At 39.9% G+C, this 21,191-nt stretch overlaps 1 protein-coding gene across 1 annotated transcript in view; it reads left to right on the top strand.

Moving 5' to 3' along the window:
- Positions 1 to 15,623, top strand: part of LOC122029058 — a 34,511-nt gene extending 18,888 nt beyond the window's left edge. Inside the window, exons 2-6 of the mRNA XM_042588016.1 lie at positions 13,741 to 13,785; positions 13,918 to 14,162; positions 14,246 to 14,343; positions 14,494 to 14,548; positions 15,607 to 15,623. Of these exons, the coding sequence (XP_042443950.1) occupies positions 13,741 to 13,785; positions 13,918 to 14,162; positions 14,246 to 14,343; positions 14,494 to 14,548; positions 15,607 to 15,611 (448 nt within the window). The 3' untranslated portion in view covers positions 15,612 to 15,623. The remainder of the gene's footprint in view (positions 1 to 13,740; positions 13,786 to 13,917; positions 14,163 to 14,245; positions 14,344 to 14,493; positions 14,549 to 15,606) is intronic.
- The last annotated feature ends 5,568 nt before the right edge of the window (positions 15,624 to 21,191 follow it).

The raw sequence follows: 21,191 nt of genomic DNA, 5'->3' as shown, positions 1-21,191 counted from the left end.
AGATAGGAACCTATATTATGTTCCAAAATTGTGCTTAGGTTAAATTTTCATGCATGTTCTAATTTTTATTTATTTTAATATTTTCATTGCATGTGTAAAATTATCTAACTTTTTCAAATAATTTTTTTCAAATCCTTTCTATTTGAAATTTATTAAATCTTAATTTTTTATTAAAAAGGATTTTATTAACTTATCTGTTGGAAAAATTTTAAATTTTTTGACGGATATATTATTTTTTATGGTTTTTTCAATAAAAATCATATTTTTAAAATTAAAAATTATTTTGTAGAGTTATTTTTGAAAATTTTATTTTTCTATGATAAAACATCATGCTCTCTATCAAAGAAAATTTATTTGAAATTTTTTAACTATTATTTAATTTTCTTTGAATTTTTGTCAAAATGATAATTTTTAATATTAAAAATTCTCAAATATTCAATTTTAAAAAAATTATTTTTTATGCAGATATACTTTCCATTTTACAAACTCATAAAAATTTATAATATTTTTCAATCTCAAAATAAACCATGTTTTTGGAAAATACATATATTTGTATAAAATAATTTATTATTGCATATATCTATTATGGTTATTCATGAAAATTTTATCCCTTTTCTGGATTATTGTGTTTAATAGTGATAAAAAATTTTAGAATTTTTCCAAGAATAATAACAATTTAATTTTTTTTTCAGAAAAATGAGTTTTTAAATGGTAAAATTAGATTTTTGAAAAATAAATCCCATACTTTTTCTAAATATTCATCAATGTGTATGTAGCTCTTATAAATTTTTTCAACATATTTCTTGATATTTTACCCCTATTTTTAATGTGATCTAAGGGAGAGAAATAAAAGTTAAGTCTAGAGGGAAGCACATTTTTTTTAATTGTTGTTTTAATTTGTATATTTAATGCTTTAATTTACATATTTATTAGTTTACTATTTTAGTTTACCCTAATTTAACTTACGTTGATCCACATCAAAAAGGAGAATATTGTAAGTACCCCGTGATGGTTTTGATATGATCAATCAAGTTAAGTTAGGTTTTGTGTATTTGATCCTTGGCTCTAAGTATGCAGGAGCTTATGAACACAAAAAGTAGAGTGGAAGACGCAGCTAGCCAGAAGGATGACACGGGAAGAGAGTCAATTGACATGGTGCATTTGAGGGATGAAGTACTATGGAAGAGTACGCTGGCAGACGAGAAGGAAGCGCACAACGTTTCTGAAGGACCAGAAGCCGGAGTGGAAGACTGCTCGAGGAGAGAATGCTGGAGTTGGGTTTGGGTGAGCTCAACTCTAGAAGGCCAGAGGATCACTCAAGCGACCGGAGAAGGCGCGGGATGAACAACATATAGCTAACTGATATGGGCTCTCGAACCAGTTGGTCCGGGTGCTTGGACCATCTAGGCACCCGAACAAGATGGTCCGAGCACTCGGTCCACTTTGGTGCCAAAAGGGTGTCTCGACATAGTGGATCAACTTTGGGTCCACGTCAGCAGTAGTCCGGGCGCCCGAGAGTGTATAAAAAATTCACACCGTTGCATGGCCATTATGTGGAGATAGAGTTTGCCACGTTGGAGGTGCCCAGATAGGGTCCAGGCGCTCGAATCGAGCCATATCAACAAATGATCATGTAATGCTCCCATCCTTGAGTGGCCTTACCTTACAATGCAAACGTTACTCTTTCATTGTTTTTTTTATACTTACATTATATACTGCTCGGTTCAGAGACCTACCCTAAATTTGTTTCAACTGATAGGATGTGACATGGAGCCAAGCAGAGCTGGTGTAACGAACACCCTCCTTACTACTACTCTGAGAGTGACCGCTACTGATTCTACTAACTACTGTACTACTTACTTTAAGACCAGAGATATTTTAAACTATTGGAAAACATATCATATATCAGAACATGTCTCTAAATAGCAGCATAAAATCCCTTGATACTTTTTTTTTTCTTTCTTGTTTATCTTTTCACAGGATCAAACATGCAATTAAATGAGACAACGAGCATAGCATACAGACACATGTAACTTAACCACTCTCACTGCTTGCTACAACTTTCCTAACATGCATCTATTAAAGGAAGATAGTTTTCATTCTGCAATTTAAACTTACTGTTCGCATGTTTCAAACAACTGAACATTATACTAAATGCTTCCATAGGACAAAACTCATATAATAATACTAACATGCTAAGCAATTACCAAAATCTGCAAGACCTTTACCATGCTGTATTTATCACCAAAGGAAGCTCACGCATGTTATAGTATTCATAATTCCATCACTTACTCATATTAAGAATTTAAAGCAACTTACACATGTTATATCTGTAAATACCTACTAATATTTAGCATATACTCCTACCAATCTTACATCTAACACAATCAACGGAATAGCATACATGGCGATTTCCTACATAGAGCAAACTCATAAACATACCAGCAATCACCTGAGGCTACTTTACAATGAAAACCGAATTTTCATATGCATTTTCTTCCATAAAACATTTAACCATGCATTTAACCATCCGAATGGTTCTAGAAATCCAACAGAAACAAAAACAAAACATTTGAACACTTCAAAACAGCAAAACAGAAAGAGTATCAGAATCTGTATTTCTCTAAATTCTCCTAGTTATTTAAGAAGAAAACTAAATAAATTAACTTGCAGCAATTTATTAGCTAGATCCCAAGCTTCCATATCCGCCACCACACACACACCATCATCGTCTCCTTGTCGTCTTCTTCTAAGCCACTTTAGCCTTTCCTTTATTTTTATCCATATCTGCAATAGGAGGAAAAATAGCATCTATAAGCTAAAAGCTTAGTGAGTGCTTTCTACTCATAAAATCCGATAAGAAATGCATATACATAAAAGAAAACAGGAGGTACATGCTCAACATGAAATAGAAATGAACTACATCATGCATCTCTAAAGGAAAACAACAATCTATCTTGTTAGAATCTTTCAATTTAGATAAAAGAAACTTGTTCTATTTGTTTCCAAATTTAATACTTTTATACTTTAAAATAATACTCAACTTTACTTGGGCCCGGCATTGTACCACTTTGCGCGCCTTTCTTAATGAGAATTGAGGTAGCTAATCCCAAAACCATTAAGACACTTCTAGACCTTATGTCTAGGGGCAACTTGGAGCCCATCCCTTGGACCTTGTGTCCGGTACATGCCCTTTTTAAAAATAAAATACTTTTCTTTATATCTTACTTTAAATACTTCTTCTGATAAAATGCCTTGGCATTTCTTTGAGCACTTGATATGCTACTGATCTCAATTCTTAAAAAGATTAGGGATTCTATTAAGACTTTGGTCTCTTTTTTTTTTTTTAACTTCTAACAGCAATACAGAAAACTAACTACAAGCTCAAAATTTAATCAAGCTATACCATATTCATTGCTTATTAAAACCAAGCCAAAACTAATAAAACTTGTAAAGGAACATGAGCATTCTGATTAAGGCTTTAATGTAGTTATCAATTAAACGAATGCTGCTGTTATCATACTTTTAAGCATGCACATTAAGCATATAAGGAACCAAAACTTAGCTCGTTGCAAAATATTTCCTTAACTACTCTTTTAACTTCAAACTGTTCTAACATGGTTCTAAACTTAAGGAAATAAATTAAGCCATTAAAAGAAACCAACAGGACTCTCTCAAATAAGGTTGATCTACACCCATTGCATGGCACAAACTCAAATCTGACTTACCCAACCATAAAATGATCCCATAATCCACCTAGCATATTCGGATTTAACAATTATGGCAGCAACCATTATAAACCAACCCGAAACCACAGGAACTATAATTGGTTCTTCATAGCTTAGAGATCAAAAATCTTGTATTAAGCCTTTGTTAAGTCTAATCGAAGAATTCTTTATAGATCAAACTTCACAAAAGGATTTTGTCTAACTTCTTAGAGTACACGGCAATAAAACAGCAACCCTAGCATGCTTCACAGGAAACTCAAGCAACCAGAAAACATAAACGAATCGGAACTACTCCTACTGCAGGTGAGAAGCAACTCACCTTGGGTTCTTGAACTTACAACCGAAGGGGAAGTGCTCTACGGTTTGGATGAAGTGAAGGTCTCGGCGATCCCTTCCTATCCCCGTGTTCTCCTTGACGAGGAGACCACGAATCCGCGAACAACTCCCGGAAAGAAGTCCTCGCCGGCCGCCGGAAACGAGCCCTAGCGCCGTCGCCCCTTTTTCGCCCGAGAAAGAAAATCGCGCCGTCGGGAGAGAAAAGAGAGGAAAACTTAGGTTTAGGTCACGGTAAACACTTAACCCCTTTATAACTTAGTTTTAAATTCGATTCCAACTATGCTTAAATCTATTTCTCTCCATACTAGGTTAATAAAACCGGGTAGCTCAGCTGGTTGGCTGGGCTCGGCTGAGATTCGGCTCGGGTCAAGGTCTCGGGTTCGAGTCTCCCCTTCAACGTTTTTATCAAAACTTCTTTCTTTTTGTAACCCTACTAAACGACCTCCAAAAATTACATAAAAATACTCTAAAAATTTCTAAAAATCTCCAGAATATTTTAAAAGTATTTTCAGACATTTTCAAAGATATTTAGAACTCAAAATAAGGAAAATTGGGTCGTTACAACTCCCCATACCTTATAAAAAGTTCGTCCTCGAACTTAGAATAGTTCTGGATATTTCTGCCTCATACTGTCCTCTCGTTCCCAAGTGACTTCCTCGTGCTTCTGGTTCTGCCAGACGACCTTCACCAGTGGCACTTCTTTGTTCCTTAGCCTCTTGACTGCTCTATCCACTATCTGTGTAGGTCTACTCTCATAACTAAGATCCTCTTGGATCTGCACTGACTGAGGCTCAATCACTTGGCTAGGGTCATGGAGGCACTTCTTTAACATGGAGACATGAAACACATTGTGTATTGCTGACATGTCTTGTGGTAAGTCCAGTCTGTAAGCTACTTTCCCAATCCTCTCTATGATCAGGTAAGGTCCTACATAACGAGGACTTAATTTGCCCTTCTTGCCAAATCTCATCACTCCCTTCATAGGAGCGACCTTGAGGAAAACTGAATCTCCTACTTGAAATTCCAATGGCCTTCGGCGTGTGTCAGCATAACTCTTCTGTCTGCTCTGGGCAATCTCAATTCTTTGTCTGATCTTCTGAATGGCCTGAGTGGTCTCATCTATCAGCTCTGTCTGAATGCCCAGCTCTACTTCCATTTCTTTTCTTTCACCTGCTTCTTGCCAGCATATAGGTGATCTGCACTTTCTGCCATACAACGCCTCATATGGTGCCATCTTGATGGTAGCCTGATAGCTATTGTTGTAGGCAAACTCAGCTAAGCACAGATACTTGCACCAACTGCCTTTAAAATCTAGTGCACAAGCCCTGAGCATATCTTCTAGGATCTGATTTACTCGCTCTGTCTGTCCATCAGTCTGAGGATGGAAGGCTGTGCTGAACTTGAGCTTGGTGCCTAGTGCAGTCTGTACACACTCCCAAAAGTGAGAGGTGAAGCGCCCATCTCTATCAGAAATAATAGATTTGGGAACTCCGTGAAGTCTGATCACCTCTTTAACATACAGCTGTGCTAACTGCTCTATAGAGTGAGACACTTTGATGGCTAGAAAATGAGCAGACTTGGTCAATCTGTCCACTATCACCCATATCGCATCATATCCATTTGTGGTTCTTGGGAGACCTGTTATGAAGTCCATGGATATGTCTTCCCACTTCCACTCTGGTATTGGAAGAGGTTGTAAAACTCCTCTTGGTCTCTGGTGTTCTGCTTTGACTCTCTGACATGTTTAGCTACATCTCTTTTGAGTCCGGACCACCGGAACTTCTGTTTCACGTCTTGGTACATCTTGGTAGAACCAGGATGCATAGAATATGGCGTACTATGGGCCTCTTCTAAAATTCTCTTTCTCAGCTCTTCATCATTGGGAACACAAAGGCGATTTCCCTGATAAAGAATTCCACTGTCTGATACTCGAAATTCTGAATTTCCTTCTTCTTGTATTCCTTGCTTGATCTTTTGGATATCTGGATCTTCACTTTGCTTTTTCTGTATATCCTCAAGCAGGGTTGACTCTAGGGTCAATGCAGAAAGTTGCCCATAAATAATTTCAAGTCCAAAATCTGACAACTCCTTCCGCAGTGGCGGGGCTAATGATGATAAGGACATCAAGGATGCACTGGACTTTCGCTTAGTGCATCCGCCACTTTATTAGCTTTACCTGGGTGGTAGAGGATTTCACAGTCATAATCTTTGACCAACTCTAGCCACCTGCGCTGTCTCATGTTTAAGTCCTTCCGAGTGAAGAAGTACTTAAGACTCGATGATCTGTGAAGATTCTACACCGGACTCCATACAAATAGTGTCGCCAGAGTTTCAGTGCAAAGACCACAGCTGCCAGCTCAAGATCATGAGTGGGGTAGTTCTTCTCATAGTCTTTGAGTTGTCTGGAAGCATAAGCTACAACTTTTCCTTCCTGCATGAGTACAGCTCCTAAGCCCATCTTGGAAGCATCACTGTAGATGTCAAAACTCTTGTCATCCTCTGGAACAGTCAATATAGGAGCACTGGTCAGTCTCCTCTTGAGTTCTTGAAAACTCTGCTCACATTTATCTGACCATTCAAACTTCTTGTCCTTCCTGGTGAGGGCTGTAAGTGGAGAGGCTATCCTGGAAAAGTCCTCCACAAATTTCCTGTAGTACCCAGCTAAACCAAGGAAGCTTCTGATCTCCCTGGCATTCTTGGGTCTCTTCCAGTTGCTGACCGCTTCTACTTTGGCTGGATCTACCTGAATACCTTCTTTTGAAACAATGTGACCTAGAAATGCCACCTGTTCCAACCAGAACTCGCACTTTGAGAATTTAGCATAAAGTTGCTTTTGTTGAAGGGTCTGCAGAACTATTCTCAAGTGCGTGTCATGCTCCTCTGAAGTTCTGGAATAGACTAGAATGTCGTCTATGAACACAATGACAAACTTGTCGAGGTATTCTCTGAACACTCTATTCATCAAGTCCATGAAGACTGCAGGTGCATTAGTCACACCAAAAGGCATGACCACGAATTCATAGTGTCCATATCTGGTCCTGAAAGCAGTTCTGGGTATATCACTCTCCTTCACTTTTAACTGATGGTACCCAGAGCGCAGATCTATCTTGGAGAACACTGTTGCCCCTTTCAATTGATCAAATAAATCATCGATCCTGGGCAGTGGATACCTGTTCTTGATGGTCACTTGATTCAGAGCTCTATAATCTATGCACATCCGCATAGATCCATCCTTCTTCTTGACAAACAACACAGGAGCTCCCCATGGTGAGTGACTAGGGCGTATGAAACCCTTGTCAAGTAGCTCCTGAAGTTGCTCTTGTAACTCTTTTAGCTCTGCTGGAGACATGCGATATGGAGCTTTTGAAATTGGACCGGGAACCAGTTCAATCTCAAACTCCACTTCTCTGTTGGGAGGTAGTCCAGGTAGCTCTTCTGGGAATACCTCTGGATACTCACAGACTACCCGAACTTCCTCCTGCTTAGGTCTTTCTTCTTCCTCTGTACTCACAATGAATGCAAGAAAACCAGCACACCCTTTAGCTAACATCTGGTGAGCTGTGAGAGAAGAGAGGAATTTCTGGGTCTTCCTCTTTGGTACTCCTGTAAATTCAAAGGATGGTTCACCTTCTGGACTAAAGATTACTTTTCTTCTGCGGCAGTCCACTGAAGCACTGTACTTGCTGAGGAAATCCATACCCAAAATGATATCGAAATCCTGCATAGCGAGGACTACCAGATTAACACATAGCTCTCGGTCTGAAATTCTGACTGGTACAGACCGAAGCCACTGACTTCCCCAGAAGGTAGGGTTGTCAGGAACTTGGAATTCATGCTTTCTGTAGGTACCTGTAATTCTTTGGCAAAAGGTATGGATACAAAAGAATGGGTCACCCCAGTATCAAATAGTGCAGTAGCTATATGCTGAAAAATAACTACTTGACCTGTTACGACCGTGGAGGCACTAGCAGCTTCCTCTTTGGTAAGGGAGAATACTCTGGCATTGTCAAAGGCTGGAATTGGTGGAGCTTCCAACCTTCCTTGACTGATCTGAGGTCCTTCCAGAGTTGCAGGCATATAATGTAGTTGAGGCTTGGCTCCATATTGTATTGGCTGTGGCTGAGGTGCTTTGAACTTGTTAGGACACTGTTTGGCCATGTGTCCTTCTTGACCACAAGAATAACATCCAGTCTTACCCAAGAGGCAGGCTCCTGGATGTGTTCTCCCACATTTAGGACAGGGAAGGAGCTTAGTCTGTTTGGTTTCTGGTCCTCCCTTCTGGTTACTTCCTGAATCCCACTGCTTTCTTTTAGTGCCCTTGCCTTTCCAGTTCTGATTATTTGACTGGGGTTTCTGATTTCCCCCAGTCTTGGTCTCCATCTTGATTGGCTTGTGTTGCTCTCTTTGTGCCTTCATGCTGCTCAGGTAGTGCTCAGCTACTAAGGCTCTACTGACCAACTCTTCTCCAGTCATGGGCTGATGAGTCCCACTGCTCACATTAAGTGATATCACAGGCTTCAGCATTCTGAGCATTAGTCTGACTCGCTCCTTCTCTGTACTTACTAGTTCTGGGCAGAGACGAGCTAGCCTGTTGAATCTTTTAACTGCTTCCTCTACTGTCAGATCCCCCTGTCTGAACTCCATAAACTCCTCGTAGTGCTTGTTGGTGATCTTTTGGCGAAAGAACTCGTCGTAGAATTCTGTCTCAAAATCAATCCATTTCATCTGATTGATTGCCCTCTTGCTTTTGACTCTCTCCCACCACATGCGTGCGTCTCCAGTCAGGCAGAAGGAGGCACACTTGACCTTCTCGACTTCTGGCCAGTCAAGAAGCTCCATGGTGCTCTCCAGTGTCTTGAACCAAGCCTGGGCATCCCAGGGCTCAGTCGTGCCTGAGAAGCTCTCTGGTTTCAGTTTCAGCCACTGTATGAGGTAGGCTTCTTGTCTCTGGGGTGCTGTGACGACTCCTTGGGCAGCTGGTGGAACCTCAGTTACCACTGGAGTCTCCACAGTTACTGTTTGAGGAGTAGGAGGGACTGGTTGTTGATTTGCCATCAGATTGGCAATTACTTGCTGCTGCTCTGCTACTTGTTTCTGAAGTTGGGCAACAACTTCAGAAAGATTGGGCTCAGTTGAGCCTGGCACCTCATTCTCCTGAACTTGGTCCTCAACCCGAGCGGTACGGGGACGTCCTCTTCTCGACATCTAGTTAAACAAATAAGAAAATTTGATGATTTCTCTACCCTTTCTAAACATACCAATTTATATATTAAGAAAGGAAATAGCTAAAAGAATAAAACTCTTATCTTACTCATTCACTTATAACTATCAATCCATACTGCAAATAATAATGTAAATAAAGGAAAGCAATAAAGAAAGAACTTAAATACTTTCTTACTTGAAGACGGCAAGGTTGATGCTGATGTGTGTGTGTTGCTGGAAAATGGACCTGCTCTGATACCAACTGTAATGACCACCCTCCTTACTACTACTCTGAGGGTGACCGCTACTGATTCTACTAACTACTGTACTACTTACTTTAAGACCAGAGATATTTTAAACTATTGGAAAACATATCATATATCAGAACATGTCTCTAAATAGCAGCATAAAATTCCTTGATACTTTTTTTTTCTTTCTTGTTTATCTTTTCACAGGATCAAACATGCAATTAAATGAGACAACAAGCATAGCATACAGACACATGTAACTTAACCACTCTCACTGCTTGCTACAACTTTCCTAACTTGCATCTATTAAAGGAAGATAGTTTTCATTCTGCAATTTAAACTTACTGTTCGCATGTTTCAAACAACTGAACATTATACTAAATGCTTCCATAGGACAAAACTCATATAATAATACTAACATGCTAAGCAATTACCAAAATCTGCAAGACCTTTACCATGCTGTATTTATCACCAAAGGAAGCTCACGCATGTTATAGTATTCATAATTCCATCACTTACTCATATTAAGAATTTAAAGCAACTTACACATGTTATATCTGTAAATACCTACTAATATTTAGCATATACTCCTACCAATCTTACATCTAACACAATCAACGGAATAGCATACATGGCGATTTCCTACATAGAGCAAACTCATAAACATACCAGCAATCACCTGAGGCTACTTTACAATGAAAACCGAATTTTCATATGCATTTTCTTCCATAAAACATTTAACCATGCATTTAACCATCCGAATGGTTCCAGAAATCCAACAGAAACAAAAACAAAACATTTGAACACTTCAAAACAGCAAAACAGAAAGAGTATCAGAATCTGTATTTCTCTAAATTCTCCTAGTTATTTAAGAAGAAAACTAAATAAATTAACTTGCAGCAATTTATTAGCTAGATCCCAAGCTTCCATATCCGCCACCACACACACACCATCATCGTCTCCTTGTCGTCTTCTTCTAAGCCACTTTAGCCTTTCCTTTATTTTTATCCATATCTGCAGTAGGAGGAAAAATAGCATCTATAAGCTAAAAGCTTAGTGAGTGCTTTCTACTCACAAAATCCGATAAGAAATGCATATACATAAAAGAAAACAGGAGGTACATGCTCAACATGAAATAGAAATGAACTACATCATGCATCTCTAAAGGAAAACAACAATCTATCTTGTTAGAATCTTTCAATTTAGATAAAAGAAACTTGTTCTATTTGTTTCCAAATTTAATACTTTTATACTTTAAAATAATACTCAACTTTACTTGGGCCCGGCATTGTACCACTTTGCGCGCCTTTCTTAATGAGAATTGAGGTAGCTAATCCCAAAACCATTAAGACACTTCTAGACCTTATGTCTAGGGGCAACTTGGAGCCCATCCCTTGGACCTTGTGTCCGGTACATGCCCTTTTTAAAAATAAAATACTTTTCTTTATATCTTACTTTAAATACTTCTTCTGATAAAATGCCTTGGCATTTCTTTGAGCACTTGATATGCTACTGATCTCAATTCTTAAAAAGATTAGGGATTCTATTAAGACTTTGGTCTCTTTTTTTTTTTTAACTTCTAACAGCAATACAGAAAACTAACTACAAGCTCAAAATTTAATCAAGCTATCCCATATTCATTGCTTATTAAAACCAAGCCAAAACTAATAAAACTTGTAAAGGAACATGAGCATTCTGATTAAGGCTTTAATGTAGTTATCAATTAAACGAATGCTGCTATTATCATACTTTTAAGCATGCACATTAAGCATATAAGGAACCAAAACTTAGCTCATTGCAAAATATTTCCTTAACTACTCTTTTAACTTCAAACTGTTCTAACATGGTTCTAAACTTAAGGAAATAAATTAAGCCATTAAAAGAAACCAACAGGACTCTCTCAAATAAGGTTGATCTACACCCATTGCATGGCACAAACTCAAATCTGACTTACCCAACCATAAAATGATCCCATAATCCACCTAGCATATTCGGATTTAACAATTATGGCAGCAACCATTATAAACCAACCCGAAACCACAGGAACTATAATTGGTTCTTCATAGCTTAGAGATCAAAAATCTTGTATTAAGCCTTTGTTAAGTCTAATCGAAGAATTCTTTACAGATCAAACTTCACAAAAGGATTTTGTCTAACTTCTTAGAGTACACGGCATTAAAACAGCAACCCTAGCATGCTTCACAGGAAACTCAAGCAACCAGAAAACATAAATGAATCGGAACTACTCCTACTGCAGGTGAGAAGCAACTCACCTTGGGTTCTTGAACTTACAACCGAAGGGGAAGTGCTCTACGGTTTGGATGAAGTGAAGGTCTCGGCGATCCCTTCCTATCCGCGTGTTCTCCTTGACGAGGAGACCACGAATCCGCGAACAACTCCCGGAAAGAAGTCCTCGCCGGCCGCCGGAAACGAGCCCTAGCGCCGTCGCCCCTTTTTCGCCCGAGAAAGAAAATCGCGCCGTCGGGAGAGAAAAGAGAGGAAAACTTAGGTTTAGGTCACGGTAAACACTTAACCCCTTTATAACTTAGTTTTAAATTCGATTCCAACTATGCTTAAATCTATTTCTCTCCATACTAGGTTAATAAAACCGGGTAGCTCAGCTGGTTGGCTGGGTTCGGCTGAGATTCGGCTCGGGTCAAGGTCTCGGGTTCGAGTCTCCCCTTCAACGTTTTTATCAAAACTTCTTTCTTTTTGTAACCCTACTAAACGACCTCCAAAAATTACATAAAAATACTCTAAAAATTTCTAAAAATCTCCAGAATATTTTAAAAGTATTTTCAGACATTTTCAAAGATATTTAGAACTCAAAATAAGAAAAATTGGGTCGTTACAGCTGGAAGGGAGTCTAGAGCTTCTAATGGGTCTGGGCCGTGTGGCCCTGACCGACCATGTAGCCTTACCTGGGAAGGAGTGCTACTTGGCCGTGTGGCGATGACCAACTGTGTCACCTTGGCAGTGCTTGGCCGTGTGAATCTACACGACCGTGTCGCCTTGGCCAATAGGAAGAGGTGCACGGCCATGTGAATCCACACGGTCGTGTCACCTTGGCCAAGAGGGAGAGAGGCACGACCGTGTAAATCCACACGGTCGTGTCTCCTTGGCCGAGAGGGAGAGGTGCTCGGTCGTGTGAATCCACACGGCCATGTCTCCTTGGCCAAGAGGGAGAGGTGCTCGACCATGTGAATCCACACGGTTGTGTCACCTAGGCCGAGAGGGAGAGGTGCACGGTCGTGTGACTCCACACGGTCGTGTCGCGGGTTGTGTGGGGGGTCACACCCTGCTCTACAAAAAAAGGTTGTTCTCCCCTTTGTACTCATCTTTGGGTTAAGGTTCTCTTCCATTGCATGAAGAGAGGTCCTCCCCTTTGGGGAGACCCTAAATCTTTCCTCTTTGCCACTCACATTACTACCAAACTGATAATAGCAAGTTAAAACATAATTTAGCATCAAGTTCTAACATATTCCAAACTGATAATAACAAGTTCCCAGATCTTTCCACTATTTTGTCACACACACACACAAAATATCGCTCCTGCTGTCTCCTCCAACTCGAGCTTTCCTTTACCTTTATCTGCAGTATAAGGAAATGCAAATCTATAAGCGAATGCTTAGTAAGTACCATCTACTCACAAAACAAGCATTAAAACAAGAATATGCTTTTCAAAAACTGCTTATGAAAACACAAAACTCGCACTTGACAATAATTCACGCTAAAACACATAATTCAGAAAATGTACATGACATGCATTTTTAAATAGATTTATCATGTAAAACATCAACTTAAGACTATGCTAGCAATGTAAACATGTAATGGAAATATATGTAAAATACCGGAAAATAGGCGAATCTTAATAAAGGAATTTTTCAGAATTTTGGACATTTTTTTGGGAATTTTTCGGAGCTCGTACGGACGAGTTGACGGGGATAAGAACGGGGTCCGGAAAAGCCTGTTTAGGTTACCCCGTTTAAATGAGGAAAAGTTGATTTTTCCTTTTCCTTTTAAATTCTTTTTCTCTTTTTCTTATTTCTTATTCTGTTTTCTTTCTCGCCGAAACATCTCCGCGCGCCTCTTCTCTCCCTCACTCCCGAACCCGACGCCAAGAGCCCTAACCGCCGGCTACTCGGCGGTTCTCTCTTCTTCTTCCTCATCCCTTGCCCCTCACGAGGACAGCATCCTCTGCCCTAGCCTTGCCGTGGAGTTCCCAGCGCCGTCACCGCGACAGTTTTCCCTCTCCTCAGCCGTGGCCTAGGGTTTGTGGCAAATCCCTTTATCTTCTCGTCTTCTCCCTCACCGAACCTGATTTCCCCTCTTCTTCTTTTCTTCTTCTTCTGCCCTAGCGCCGACCAAGTTTATGTTTCACCTCTCTTTATTTCTTCCGGCAGAGCAAGGGCCGACCGACTGTTCTACCTCCTGATCGTCGGCCATCATCACTCGACTGCCATCATTCATCGCCGGAGGTGCTTCTTGTGTTTGTGGTCATTGTGGTCGCAGGATTCTACCGAGCCTCTTCCCCATCGGTTGATTGTTGACGCTGGGCCCTGGTTCTTTTCTCCACTGCCGGCTTCTTCTTCCATTAGCCACCGACAGAGAGGGAACGAGGGGCACTGGTTAGGAGAGGCAGATTTGAGTAGGTATGTGAATATAATTTGGGGATGTTGCATTGAGTTGTTGGCTGATCACAGTGGATTCTGTCACTGTTTATTTCCGCAGCAGTAACTTCTAGTTCCGGTCATTATATCACCAAGGCACGCGTCTCCGACAGTGACTCAACAGTCGGGCATACGCAATTGGGTGAGTTTTGGATTAAGGTAAATGCATGGTTGTGAGTATAATTGTGGATTTCATGGTTGTAGGATTATGTTGAGTTAATCTAATTTGGAATTTCTTAATTCGATTAGGATTTAGTTTAGCTAACTAATGTGTGATAGAAGTTGCTAAACTAAATATTGGTGATACAGGAGCTTGACGCGAGACGTGTTTCTCAATTATTGGATTTGGACCACTTTATTGGAGGCGGGTACTTTGACTTGTGTCTTTTGATATGCATGATAATATGTTTAACATATAACAGTAATTGTGTTACTTGTTTATTTCGGTTGGTCACTACATGATTAGTACATGTTGTTTGTTTATTTATTCTGCATTGCATATTATCTACCTGATCACATATGCCTTAGGTAGTGACCTAACCACATGCTCTGTTATATTCTGGATCTAGGGTTTATTTGATACCCTCTTCGATTTGTGTACCTTCTATTTGATACGTCTTCTTGTGGTACACACTTTGTATCTATTTATATGGATCATGCCATGTTATTCATGAGATTGCCATGTTCAGTATCATGCATCATGATTGCATGCTGTGCGATTGTCGGCTCTACTTTGGTTGAGCTCATCGCCAGTTACATGTACTGCACACATCACCCATGGATTTGTATATCTGGCTGGTGTGTGGCGGTTCTGCTGTTTGGCTCCGTTGGTCAGGCGACTCAGCGTGGTAGCCGGCAGTCAGTTCCGCTCTGTTTGGCTCCGTTGGCATTTAGGGTAGCAGCGTGGTAGCCGGCAGATGGTGGACTTTGTTTGGCTCCGTTGGTCAGGAGACTCAGCGTGGTAGCCGGCAGAGATATCCTCCCCGTCATCGTGTACCGGGAGATGAGAGCATTGAGCTCCCCCATTTATGATTTGGGGTCACAGGACAGGAGTACTCCGACAGCATCCCGTTTACTCTGTCATTGCACAGGAGCATTGATTTCAGAGTATGGGGTTGACATATGCATTTATTGCATTTTTATTTGCTTGTGATTGCTGCACTTATATGCTGCATTTGTTTGGATGCATTGATTGACATGCATACAGGATTATGACTCACTCGGTCTGACGACCTGTTACCTTTATACTTTGATCCGGTCAGTACAGTTATCTTCTGATTTCATTTCAGTTGCATTTATCCTCCTCATATTCAGGAGACTGTACGCATGATTAGTGTTGTCTGTTATTTGTTTTATTATGCATATCAGTTGTACCTGCTGAGTGTTGGACTCACCCCGCCTCCATTGTTGATATATTTTCAGGTTGAGGCTGTCCGGAGCAGTTCCAGTCGCTGGCCCCCCATCTGCACGTAGAGCTAGTTCTCTACTAGGTTGTTATTTGCTTTATTTTGGTTTTTCTTCCATCAGACTATGTTTTAGTTTTGTTTTGGATTTTATTTATGGATATTGTACGGATTGTTACCGTTTGATGGATTTTTGGATGGTTTGGTTTTTATTCTACTATATGCCTGCCTAGACGGCAGAAGAGGTGAGTTCGTTGGATTTGAGCTTTACGAATGTAGTGGAGTAGGGTGGATTTCGAGTCAGAGTCCTATTGTTGTTGTTTACTATTATTAACTGCGTGGTTGTGACAGCCAGAGGCTGGATATCTTTATTAACTGCGTGGTGTTTGTCTTTATTTTTTTGTTATCATTCCAGCCGCCTGTGGCTGATGTATATGTGATATGTAGAAAGTTTCATATTGTCCGCCGTACAGGGGAGATGCTGCCGAAATTTCTTCGGACAGAGACTCCTCTGGGGCGTGACAATTTAGTGGTATCAGAGCAGGTATACGATACTTGCTGTGTGTTCTGGATTTTTACGATCTTTGTTTTCGTATTTTGCATAGTTGGTATAACCTGATACCAATTGATATGGTATCAGAGCGCCAAAGTTTGGCGATACTTGTTGGATTTTCGTGTGTTGGATTTTTGAGATTTATCTGATACCAATTTATTTGGTATCAGAGCGGGTTATGATACCTGCTTTCGGTGTTCTGGTGATTTATCGGATACCTGTTTTTGGGTATTCTGGATTTTTGGATTTAGCCCAAGTTTGCGAGTCAAACTGGGTAGTTGTTTGAGTGACATGAATTTTTCCATTACGATTGGGTTTGGATTTCCGTTTCGGATTTATATGGATTTCCGTTGTTGTTCTCGATCGGAAATTTTGAGGTCAATTTGGGGACTGGACATCGACGGATATAGGTATGATGTTTAATTTTATAGTTTATGACAGGTATTAGCATTCTTTATTTAGTACCTGTCTGGTTGCTGTAGCACATATTTTTTGTGATGAGTTAGCCATTAAGCATGGTTGACCTTAATAGAGATCAAGGATTATAGTCTCTGGTGATTTTTCACATCATACCATCAGTAGATTTTAGCTTCTGTTACTATTAGTAGGAGATGGAGGCACATACCAGCCTCTGCTATTGTTAGCTGGGTAGTGGATGATACCTACATATTTATGTTGTTTTAGCCAGTGGAGGTTTTATACTCATATCTTTTGGATATTAGGATACCCGATATGATGAAAAATTGTTCATTAGGGGAGTTACCATGTTTGATCATTGTTGAGAATGGTTTGAGGTTGAGGGATATTGTGAGATAAGATATTTTGATGTGTTGATTTCTAATGATTTAAGAGAGTAAATGTTATGTGGTTGTTGATGATCTTTTAGTGGATAACTATTTTGATGATCTTTTATTTGGGTTGTCATTGATGGTGATATAGTGAGTATCATGTATAGTGTTCACAGGTTGATGTTTATAGTTGGTGATCAGATTATAAATTGGAAGCTAGAGAGTTTATGTGCCTATGAGATTTTTGATTTTAATAAATCTGGTTAATTGTGGTTAGTTAACAGGATGATAAAATTGATATTTGTTTCATCTGATATTGAACTATGTGGATAAATAATGATTTGATGTTTTGAATGCTAACTTACCCTCATGGAGAGTAGAGACTTATTCATCTGATATTAGTGGGCTGATATTTTTGAGGATAAAAAAAAAAAATAAAAAAAATGAGGGTGTCTTGATGATATTGAATTCTAGCTTTTTCTTTTGGGTCGTACACATTTATTCATATGATATTATGTGGATTGACATTCTCTAGTTTGAGATGATGTATTAGTGTTGAATTGACCCATGAACTGATTTAGTTATTTGATAATGTAGTATACCATTTGATCGTAGTTTGATATACCTTAGTTGCTTGTGGAGGATTAAGGTATTCTTGATTAGTTAGTAGATGAATGATTTAGTTTTGTTGGTTGATCAGTAGAGGATTGTCATACTCTATTCTTAGAGGTTTGAACCTTTAGGTTGTTTGTGCTTAGTTATGTATCTAGAGCACATTTGAGTACATGCTTTGTACTGACGTGGAAAGGACGGATTCAGCCGTATATCATTGTCGGCTTGGATAGGTTATAGAGGATCGATGTATCCTATTCCATGAAAACTTTGACCATGGACTGTATATATCTGGTGGGATAATTTAGAGGGTGCATTGGGATATATGACCCCGCTGATGTAAGGAAGTGTAGAGTTAATTGCTTAACACTTATGGGATACACTCGTTACTAGTGTATACTGGGAGAGTACATTTGGATTTATGATGATAAAATTCTTCCCATTTGATATAGTCTTGGTAGGGTATGACATTGACTTGCAATGTTATACCACGGCTGTGTATATTTTTCTTGTCCGATACTAGTTCCTTTGAACTTAGAGCAGGGTTGTTACTGGATGATTAGGCTGCTCCATTTTGAGTTGCTTTTGATTGATGTATTCATGCTTGATACATATGCATGAATTTTGTTTAGATATACCCGTAACCCATGAGTGTTGGTAGCATAAGGTTGGTCTCTTTGATTGAGCTGGTATGCTGATTTTGCATGTCTATATTGCACGTATATGATGATTGTTATGTGTTGTAGGAATCCTGGGTGGACTGTCCATTTGTAAGTAGTATATGTATCCATGTTCTGATATGGTTTGAAGGTTCCTTGTGAATCATAGATATGTAGTTGGGTGTATGTATCTGGAGGTATTATTGAAGATATCTTGTTGATTAAATCCGAGATGTAGTATATGTACATCGGTGGTGTTTTGTTGGAGGCATTTTGTCGATTTAATCTGAGTTGTGATATGTACATATGTGTTTGGTGTGGTATCTGAGGTATCTTTTTGATTATGTTTGATTTTATGAGTGCACCTGGGTTTAGTAGGTTTTATTGGAATTATATGTTGGTTATACTATATGTTATGTGAGTGTTGTTTGAGGTGTATTGTTGATTTTACCTACATTGATTTTGCACACGTGTTCGGTATGTATTGTTGGAGGTATCATACTGAATATACCTGAGTTGTGAGTATGATTGGTGTATAATAATTGGAGGATTTTGTTGATCATACATATGTTGTGTGAGCATGAGTGCTAGGTGTATACATTGGTAGTAGCGTGATGATTCTACTTATCTTGAATGCAGAATGTGGAGTGTCTGCATTATGTCATTTGTTGAATTACCCTGTCAACCCATTTTCTTATCAGTGGGTGACTCACTATGATGTTGATAGAGTTGATGATGAATTTGATTAGTTACTAGGTTGTTATATCCTAGGATAACCACAGCGAATTGTGGTAGAGAGATCTTGTACAGTCTCTAGCTGGATAGTTAGGTGCCTTGGGGTACTTAGGTATTGTTTTGTGGTGGAGCGTTGCTCCCACATATCACGGATTGCTAGTAGCGGAGCATTGCTCCTATATTTATTGCAGATACATATTTCAGATTATTTGTGGTGGAGTGTTGCTCCCACATATTGAGGATTTCTTGTGGTAGAGCGTTGCTCCCACATATGTGGTGTTTCCTGTGATGGAGCGTTGCTCTCACCCTGGAGGATTTATTCTTTGGTGATTTATGTTATTGATGATCAGATTTTTCGATTTATTATTGGAGATCTTATGAATAGGAATGTCTGTGATACAGACATTATGTGTATTGGTTTTTGCCATATAGGCTTACAGTGCCTTAGATGTTTTCAGGGACTCGATAATCCTGGTATGTCGAGGATGTTTGGATAGGTGTCCATTATCTTTGTGGACGATGTTGTGGTTTATTACGGATCCGAGGTGAGTCACGTACACTATCTTTGCATAGATCTAGAGATGATTCGACGAGAACATCTATATGTGATTATCAGTAGTGCTGGTTTGGATTGTCTTTTGTTATGATGTTTGGAACACACGGTCACCAGTAGGAGTATACCGTGGTTCCACAGGAGATAGAGGTTGTTACCGTTGGGTGCAGCCGAAGTCAGTGTAGGAGATCCGCAGTCTTTTGTGACTCGCAGGATATTACAGACCTTTCGTCGAGGGTTTCTTCCGCATAGCTATGCTACTTTCACGCGTGACCATGAAAGGCGTGAAGTTTACTCGGACTGAGGATTGCAAGACCAGCTTTTAGGAGCTGAAGCGGAGACTAGTGTCGGCTTCGATTTTTGGTTTTTACCTTCTGGAGAGGACGGATATGTCCTCTACACCAACGCATCTATTCAGGATTTGAGCGCTGTTCTGATGCAGCACGATATGTTAGTCTCTTATGATTCTCGTCGGTTGAAGGAGCATGAGAAGGTCTACCCTGTACATGATCTGTAAATGGCCGCTGTTATTTTTGCCCTGAAGATTTGGCGTTGACCATCGGAATCTCAAATATCTGTTCACTCAGAAGGAACTTAATCTTCGACCGAGGAGATAGATGGAGTTCTTGAAGGATTATGATTGTACCATTAGCTATCACCTGGGAAAAGCTAATGTGGTTACCGATGCACTTAGCTAGAGGTCTAGAGGGACTTTAGCTTGCCACCGAGTTGTGGTCACAGATTTGATTCAGGATTTCTCTGAGTTAGACATTGAGGAGCAGGGACAGACAGAGCAGGGTATTCTTGTTACCATAGTTGCTCAGTCGTTAATCAGGACGAGAATCCGAGAGGCCCAGTTGTTGGGACCTCATAGAGCTCAACGTGAGGCAAAGTGGTCCATACTATCGGACAGAAGATGTTAGAGGCATATGACTGCTAGAAGAGTTACGCTGACCGGAGTGGGAGACTCTTAGAGTTCTCCATTTGTGACCAGGTATTTTTGCGAGTTTCACCCAAGAAAGGGGTGAAGAGATTGACCTCAGAGGTAAGCTAGCTCTGTGATACATTGGACCTTTCTAGATCTTAGAAAGGATTGGAGCAGTAGCTCACTAGTTGGTAGTATCGCCGTCCTTGATTGGCGTGCACGATATATTCCACGTATCCATGCTGATGAGATACGTGCCCGACCCGACGCATGTGCTGACAGATATTCCAGTTCCAGTTCAGCCTGACATAACTTATGAGGAGGTTCCGGTACGGATTCTCGACCGGAAAGAGCGTCAGTTGCGGAACAAGACTATCCGGCTGGTTAAAGTCGGATGGCAGCATCATTCGGATGAGGAAGTTACTTGGGAGCTCGAGGATACGATCCGAGCTCGATACCCCATCTTTTCACTTGTGGTATGTGAGTTTATTTACCGTTCAGCATTTGTTATTATTATCTGTTATTAGTATTTCCTGATGGTAAATAATGAAATTTGGGGACCAAATTTTTATTAGTGGGGGAGAATGTAAAATACCGGAAAATAGGCGAATCTTAATAAAGGAATTTTTCAGAATTTTGGACATTTTTTGGGAATTTTTCGGAGCTCGTACGGACGAGTTGACGGGGATAAGAACGGGGTCCGGAAAAGCCTGTTTAGGTTACCCCGTTTAAATGAGGAAAAGTTGATTTTTCCTTTTCCTTTTAAATTCTTTTTCTCT

Source organism: Zingiber officinale, chromosome 10B (genome assembly GCF_018446385.1).
Source record: "Zingiber officinale cultivar Zhangliang chromosome 10B, Zo_v1.1, whole genome shotgun sequence".
NCBI classification, from domain to species: domain Eukaryota; kingdom Viridiplantae; phylum Streptophyta; class Magnoliopsida; order Zingiberales; family Zingiberaceae; genus Zingiber; species Zingiber officinale.
Note: the sequence above shows the minus strand (reverse complement) of the source record. Positions and strands in the feature narration are given on the sequence as shown.